General features: G+C 41.2%; 1 protein-coding gene across 1 annotated transcript; it reads left to right on the top strand.

Moving 5' to 3' along the window:
• The first annotated feature begins 586 nt into the window (after nucleotides 1–586).
• Nucleotides 587–6106, top strand: LOC112069808 (profilin-2). Its single transcript, XM_024137180.2, has 3 exons — nucleotides 587–930; nucleotides 3329–3521; nucleotides 5427–6106. Exons 1-3 carry the CDS (start codon nucleotides 802–804, stop codon nucleotides 5522–5524), a joined length of 420 nt encoding a protein of 139 aa, XP_023992948.1. The 5' UTR covers nucleotides 587–801; the 3' UTR covers nucleotides 5525–6106.
• The last annotated feature ends 2009 nt before the right edge of the window (nucleotides 6107–8115 follow it).

The raw sequence follows: 8115 nt of genomic DNA, 5'->3' as shown, positions 1-8115 counted from the left end.
CCGACCTGCCACAAGAACATATGCTCGTTCAATCACATGCATTAAATGTCTCCAAATATCGCGACCTCTATTTTCTAATAAAGTGGAGCTAAATAGGCTAGTTTGGGATCTCTGACTTGTTTGTTGTAAAATAAGTAACATTGCAAACGGACTAACTGACTAATTGTAGACTGACTAACTGTCTAACACAAAAATTAAATGTCACTATTGCATGCTTTAAATCATACATATCTAACAAATTATCACACAAGAATCTGACGATGGTCATTGATGATATATGCCATCAATTGAATAGAAATTCCAATGACATACTTTGATTCATAAAGGACATCGTGGCGGGAAAAGGACTATGTATGTATGTCATATGAACAATTAAGTCTGTCACTGGTCAGAAGGAGCATACTGCTTGTATAAAATACCACATAAGATTGACTTGCAAACGATAATAATTAGCAGCCTGTTGACAAGTTAGTAAAATAGATACCACACCGTACAAATCATTCTTTGGAACACTCGTTTTATTCATCCGCGACAACCGACGATTTGCAATAAAGTTCAGCCTAACAACGACTGGGCGGAGTGATTTATTTAAGGACTACACCCAAGCGCAACCCGTTTGCTGTGTGGCTTCTCTTCTTCTGCCCATACCCAGAAGAAAGCGGGGACGTGACGGAGCTGGGGAATTGTTGGAGACTTCAAAATCACCGAAAATACAGCTTATAGAACCCTCACTGTTGCTCTAGAGTACCTGTCACATATTTTTTTTTAAATATATTTCCACATTTGAACTAATACGCAAGTATGTCCTGGCAAGGCTACGTGGATAACCTGATGGCCGATGGCAGCTGCCAGGACTCCGCCATTGTTGGGTACACGGACGCCAAATATGTCTGGGCATCGTTTCCCGGTGGTACATTTGTTAACATAACGGTAAGGACATTTTTTAATAATAATTAAGACTAATCTATGAACCCGGTAAATGCCGGCATTTTAGTCTGTAATTTAAATATGGGAGTTGGGCCCTGCCTAAAGGGGAAAGCCCCAGACGGAACGATAAGGCAGGCTCTAGACAGGCAGCATGTGTTAGCTAGTTACGCTAGCGAGTTAACTAACACATGGTATCCGGTGTTCTTCGGTACAGCTATTAAGACTTATCAAATGGTTATTTGAAATATTAGTGAATAGGTTTAGGACTACATTAAATTAGTTGTGGTCTAGCTAGCTACTGTTAACTTTAACCAGTTGACTGACAAATTTAAACTAGTTATCAACACATTAGCCAGGCTATTTGGCTTSTATTAGTAAGGTAACTCCCCACATTAATCGTTAAAGCGTGCGTTCAGAAACTTGTTACCACAAATGTTAACAGGAAACTGGTTTCAATTTGTCTAGCCCGCATTGCCGGCTAGACATAAATTGAAACCAGTTTCCTGTTAACATTTGTGGTAACAAGTTTCTGAACGCACGCTTTAACGATTAATGTGGGGAGGAGCGGCGGCGAAAAATGGCACTCTCAGGTCATCCAGATTCGAATATAATTAGGCAAAGTTGGCGGATCATTACGCTGCATGTATACGTTAAATGTACAATTGTGGACTCCGCGAAGTTCGTAAATGTATTTGTGAATCAGGCCTTCGCTGCAATACTGCCGCCCCTTTTAATTTCCCAAGATGGCGCCGCCTCTGCCTGCTTTTATTCATTTGTACCCTTCCAGTCTACGCAAGTAATCGTATGGGAACTTAAATTATATGCACCAGCTCGAAGCACATTGGTCGTTGTACAATAATATACCATACAATTAGCTTGGAAGTGTATTAAGCTAACATATTGCATCAATCCTGGTCATTCATGAACCCTCCATTTTGTTAGTTAGCAAGCATGGAAATGAACTATTTAGCAAGGATTGCTTGTGTTGTCAATTTCCAGATTGCAGCATTTAAATTCACGCGCGTGTAGGACATTTCTTCCGTAGTTTCCGTCAGGCTCATAGTTGGATACATGCTAGCTCTATAAAAACATGTTTTTAGCTTCCAAACCTTTGACTATCTTTCTTTTTAGGATGGGACTGCGGCAGGATGTATGATACCACACTCCAATTGAAATTGCGTGTCCTGTATCGATATCCGTGTGTAATGGGGGTTATTTTTCAGTGAGCTGCTTCCTTGTCAGTATTCTAGTTAGCTGCTTTGCTAAGCTATGGCTAGACAGTTAATCATTAGCTGTTTGGTACCCTGGGAACATTCTCATGGATGTGAAATGAACGCGTTGGCACTTGCTCTGTTAGTCTTATGGTCCAATGTTACAGGTTGTAGGCAAGCTGTCCGGTCAAGTTGTCAACTGTGAAGTTGTCCTACTGTATATTGCCTCGGTGGTCAGCGTTGCTATGATTTCAGCTAACCACAAGGCTGCCATTGTAAATAAGAATTTGTTCTTAACTTACTTGCCTAGTTAAAGGTAATACAAAAAATAACCTCTAGTGTTTTAGACTGACTTACAGGAGGCGGCCAGCTAGGGCTAATCTAATCTCCTAAAATTCGATTTATCAAACATACAAAACGAAGGGGTTGCATAGTCTTAACAGTTGGCAGGTAGTAGCTTTGGGCCAGTAACGAAAGGTTGCTGGGTCGAATCCCTGAGAGCTGACAGTAAAAATCTTCCATTCTGCCCCTAAGCATTGTAGTTAACCGACTGTTCCCCAGCCCCCGAAGATGTGGATGACGATTATGGCAGCCCCCCACACCTCTCCGATTCAGAGGGGTTGGGTTAAATGTGGAAGAAACATTTCAGTTGAATGCATTGTTCTACAACTGACTAGGTATCCCGCTTTTCCTTAGTACTGTATTAGCGTTGAAATCTAGTCTTCTGACCAGCTAGAGCTACTTACTAGCTGTGCCAAGGTATGGTCTACTGAGTGCATAAATATTCAACAACCCACATGAGGAATCTGGACACTGTCCTATCAGAGCTGAGTGAGATGGTTACGCTGTATCAATCTCTAGCACAAGGTACCCTGAACAAATCATTTGGCATTTTTCTTTGTGCCTGGTAGGACAAATGTGACCTGCAATACTTATGAAATGAACTGGACAACAGCGACTCCAAAACATTTCCTAATTTATTTCCAAAGTCAGCCTGCATTTGACTGCCAAATAATGCTCTCAGGAACTTTGCCTATTTTTATTTAGCTGAGAGTCCTGCTATTTTAGACAATGTATTAGAGAAAATCAGGCCGTAACATTGGCCCTCATCTTATCGGTAGTGGAATAATGAATATTATTTTATGCTAATGAAAATGAATGGCTTTCAAACTTCACATGGTCATCCGTAGGTTGACGAAATCGACATCATTGTAGGAAAGGACCGAGAAGGGTTCTTCTGCGGCGGGCTGACCCTCGGCCAAAAGAAATGCTCTGTCATCAGAGACAGCCTCCACGCCGACGGGGACTGGACAATGGACATCAGGACAAAGAGTCAAGGAGGAGAGCCCACATACAACGTTTCCATAGGCAAAGCCGGCAAAGGTAGTGTCCATCCCATTTCTTCACTGCTCACTCAAACATTAAACGCTGTAGTTTGCTGTGCGTGTACAATATACTGGTATTCACATTTCCTCTCTCTGTATGTGTGGATATGTGTGTTTTAAGAGACTTGTGCAATTAAAACTTGACACATTAAATCATCAACAGTTGGATGCTTGTGCCAATTTGCTGCATCATTCCCTAGATGGGCTTAAAATTGTATAAATGATGAACTAACTGAAATGTGGAAAGCTTACTTAGTCTTGATATATTGATGTCATTATGTGAAGCACATAACCTACCTTTTAATGTATTATCTCCAACTATTGTGGGGGGGGGGGGGGGGGGGGGCATTAAGGTTCATGCAGTATAATGGTTTTTAACTTGTCCAGGGAGGGTTTCTTTTAGAGGGGAAAGTTCAATTTCAAGTCTTTATTATTTTTTTTTTAGGTCAAAAGCCAATCAAGTACAAATGTTAGAAATAAGTGTTAGTTTTGTATCGGATCTGATTGGAGCACACTGATTAACTGCTAGCCAGTCAAATTATCCACCCGTTCCATGTTGGTCTGTCTAATTTTGAAGGCGAGATGGTCATTTGAAAAACAATATGCCTGTGAGTTGGGCCTTTTCTGGTCTCTATTCTCCCACGCTCCCTAGCAGGATTAAGTCTATAACTCCCCCGACTTGAAATACACAGGTGGGAGGTTTTCTGGGCAACCTTTCTCTTCTGGTTTCGGTCTTCCTCCTGATAGACTCCCCTTTTTTGAATTGCATGTGTATTCCTTATCCCTCTAATTGACGCACCTTTCTCCTCACATCAACTCTTCAGTGTCCAGTTCAAGTTATTTCCCCCCCCCCATCACATGGTAAGCCTAGTCCCCTTCAGATAGTGGTACTGAAAGATTTTGCTTCTGTTCATATGTATTGAGGTACTGCAAGCATGCCGTATTGCATTAATGTAGGTGTTAGTGAGTTAAAGCATTCCCTTTCTCATTCCTCCTTACTGCTGGCATGCCATGTAGACTCGGTTCGCTAAGTAGAGGATAAAGGAAAGGCTTAAGACCAGGGCGTKTTCTTTCTAATTTACAAAATTTGTCATTGCTGCCTCCCCCCTTTTTTACACTTAAAAAAAAAAAGTGCCTCTTCCTCAGTTTAGGAACTGAGCCATTTGTGGTCAGCTGTTGCTTACTGCAGTTAATGTCAAGGCTTCCAAATGGGTAAAGACACCATTTATGGACTTTGTTAACATAAGGGAATGATTCAGACATTCCATTTATTAGCTCAGAAGAGTAGGAAGGTTAATGTTAGCGTACAGTAAAATAGTCCATTAGCCTATTTTAATGTTAGCGTACAGTAAAATAGGCTAATGGACTTTTTTTTTTCTTAAAAAAAATCGTCAGCGCTATTGCATCATTTAGTGACCGCGTTGCATGTTTTTCTTCTCCCCGTCCAAGGCCAGAAGCTTTAATAAAGTGAATGCTTGCATATTGGCTACGGGTGGGAGCCTCTTCCTGTCTTCCTTCATACTATAAACACCTGCTTGTTTTCATTGGACTTCTCTTGAACCTTTGAACTTTTATTTTTTATTTTTGTAAGATCTCCCAACTTCACATTCTCAAAATGTCCCTTATAATAGGCAAAGTGGTCCATGGAGGTGGATTGGATAAGAAGGCATGTGTAATGGCTAAATATTTGAGTGATTCAGGGTTCTAGTCTTTACTTAGCCATAGTGTTGTAGTTGAGGGAATGTTATTTTCAAGCAGTCCTATTTAAAATATGTCCTGGAAGGGTTGGTAGCAGTACAGGGTCACATGGTTAAGACCCTGACGTCAACAATGTAACCCCCCCCTCCCCAACACATCTGTTCATTTCTGCTCTTGTTTTTTTCCCCTATCTTGTGTACTTCAGCGTTGGTTTTAGTCATGGGAAAGGAAGGTGTCCATGGAGGACAGCTCAACAAGAAAGCGTATACAATGGCTGACTACCTGAGGAAGTCTGGATACTAAAGCAGCATCGGCCCAGCCACCTAGCAGCTCACCCATAACACGCTCTTCCAGTTCTAGTTGGTAGTTGCTTACTTTTCTCCCCAAACCCTCCTATTGTCCCCCTTCTTTTTTTTGTTGTTGTTTGATTCCCCTTTTCTCTTCTTTCCCAGTCATCTTGATGCATTCACACTGTGTACTCAATCCCATTCTAGCACTGTTGCACCATAGTTGGAGAAAAAAAATGAGCATGTTGTTAACAGGACATTGTGACAAATCTATACTTGTTTAAAAAAAGAAAGAAAAAACTTGCACCATTCTGGCCAATGCTCAGTGAAAAAAAAAAAACTAATAAAGTGAAGGAAACCTAAATTGATGAACTGAGAWTTCGTATGATGGTGCCCCGGAAGTTCACTCTTGAGCAGCCGATGCCTTTGGAGCACTTGAGCTGTAACCAAGCTCATTGTCTTCCTTTTCTAGAGCATGTTTTGGGGGGAGGGGGGGAAACCGCATGCATATCTTTGAGCCTACTGAAATACTGTTGTTCCCTCTGCCCCCCTCCCTGTAACTCCTGCCAAATGTCTGTAGCTCCTTCCCCCTCTTCCTGTTTGTCCATAGGTGACACTACATCAGTACACGGGAGGAACACTCCTCCATTAACCAATCACTACACCCTAAAGTCCCCTGTATCTCCCTCTCTGAGCCACACTACTCTGTACCGGATGGGTTTTTTTTTGTGTGGGGGGGGGGTTGCGCTTCAATGCAGTCATGGCAGGCTATCAGTTCTGGTATTGATTGAGTCAGAAGGCAAAATCGACATGGTTGATGCAGGCAGAATCTCTTCCATGTCCTCTTCATGACTACATGAACCCCATCATGGACATTCCATCGTTACAATGGCTCAGACACTTAAAACTGTTTGCCAGCTCCTGTAATACATTTCCCCTTTTTTTTYTTTTTTTTTTGGCTGCCATTTTGGACAGTAGATACATCCAGTTTGACATAGGACCAATGTTAGTGACAGCTTTGGGTATATATACAATTGCTCTAAATCATTGTGAAGGATGCCTTCTAGCCTCATCTTTCCCGCTGAAGGCAAAACAACACTAATGTAAAACCACATCTTTCTGTTGAAGGCAAAAGGGAGGGAGGGTTTGCGGTGGATGAAATCGAGCAGTCATAATTTGACAACTTCAGATTATTTTTTATTAAAGAAATGAATTACGGCATTTCTAAACCCATGCTGTGTGAAGAAACGACTGTGGAATAAATGRCCTTGTACTCGTGTTCAACTAAGATATGGTGTCAAACTTTCTTTTCAAGCTCTGTACTTAATGTAATGTCCAATTTGAAAAGAACTTTAAAGAAAATAAAAAAATATATAAAGTAGAAATTACACAATTGAAATGGGAGACGGGATTGGTTGGATTAAGAACTCTTTGATTGTCTTGTGGAAACTTGCATACCAAAGCTGTGTATCCTGTACCATAATGTTGAAACATCGGTTTCTATTGTACGATGAAGGATTTTTAACAGCTGCCCAGGAAGGAGTCATTTCATTGGCACTTTTTTTGTTTTTGTTGTTGTTGCATCAGTGCCAATGTTCAGGCCTTGTGGCATGTGTGTACTAATTAAAACCTTCATTTACTGACTTTCTTTCCCGACACTCCTTTTCTTTACACTTGGGATACAGTCTCTTTAACACTTCATATGCATAAACCAAGAAATGCCATAAATTAATTTATCACCTTGTTTACAGACAGATCAAATAAATAAATTCCAACCAGATTGCTTTTAAGTGTTTTTTTTGTTTTTCCAGTTGTACCAACTGTACCCTGTCTTCGGCGGGGGACCTTTGCTCTGGGGGAAGGATTTTTGAGCCAGAGCAGCAGTTTTCAGAAGGGTGTATGTAATTGATCAGGCGGTTTTTACCATCCTAGCCTGGAGCTCAATAGTTCAACTGAGATGCTCTTTGTTAACCCCCCCCCCCCCCCCCAAAAAAAAGTTGTTGGGAAACATGGAGGAAATGTTCCTTAGTAGAGGCATGAGGGGGGGTGGCACAGTTACGCCTGGGAACCCCCCCCCCCCCCCAAATATACGTGGCCATCAGCTGCAAAGTACAGAATAACTGTTAGTTTCTTTGACTTTGGGTGTTTAATGTATTTTTATATAGACTAGACTAAACTGAAGCTTTGGTCTGACCCTTGTGTATCAGCATAGAATTAGTGTAGCAATGTAGACCCATTGAACAGGGTTGTGACGCAATCCGACTGCGGGTTTTAAAGGCAATGTGATCTCTGTGAAAGGGGGGGTACACATTGCCTTTTCAAAGACTCACTCTCAACCACAGGTTGGGAGTGAATCTCTAATTCATGGTAGGGCACATGTTCCTCTTCACTGTACAGATAGTTCCCTATATATTACAACCTTTTTATTTTTGATGACTAATTAGATAATCAAATGTGTTTTTGATCGAAGTAACCAAACTAGGAATATAGAGTCAAGTTGTTGCAGTAACATTACATGTGATTCGACTTCAGCGTCTCCCATTTTAATAATACAGCTTTCTCATAAAGGGTGTAGTCCACGACTTGGCAAGTATCAGACAATTGGAA

The sequence above is a fragment of the Salvelinus sp. IW2-2015 genome, unplaced genomic scaffold (genome assembly GCF_002910315.2).
Source record: "Salvelinus sp. IW2-2015 unplaced genomic scaffold, ASM291031v2 Un_scaffold1124, whole genome shotgun sequence".
Lineage (NCBI taxonomy): Eukaryota > Metazoa > Chordata > Actinopteri > Salmoniformes > Salmonidae > Salvelinus > Salvelinus sp. IW2-2015.
This window is presented reverse-complemented; position numbering and strand designations above follow the sequence as displayed.

Excerpts from the sequence above, each read along its gene's own strand:
- LOC112069808 (XM_024137180.2), top strand. The coding sequence starts at position 802 with ATGTCCTGGCAAGGCTACGTGGATAACCTGATGGCCGATGGCAGCTGC. Across the intron at positions 931-3,328 it reads GTACATTTGTTAACATAACG|GTTGACGAAATCGACATCAT; the intron begins GTAAGGACATTT and ends GGTCATCCGTAG. Across the intron at positions 3,522-5,426 it reads CATAGGCAAAGCCGGCAAAG|CGTTGGTTTTAGTCATGGGA; the intron begins GTAGTGTCCATC and ends TGTGTACTTCAG.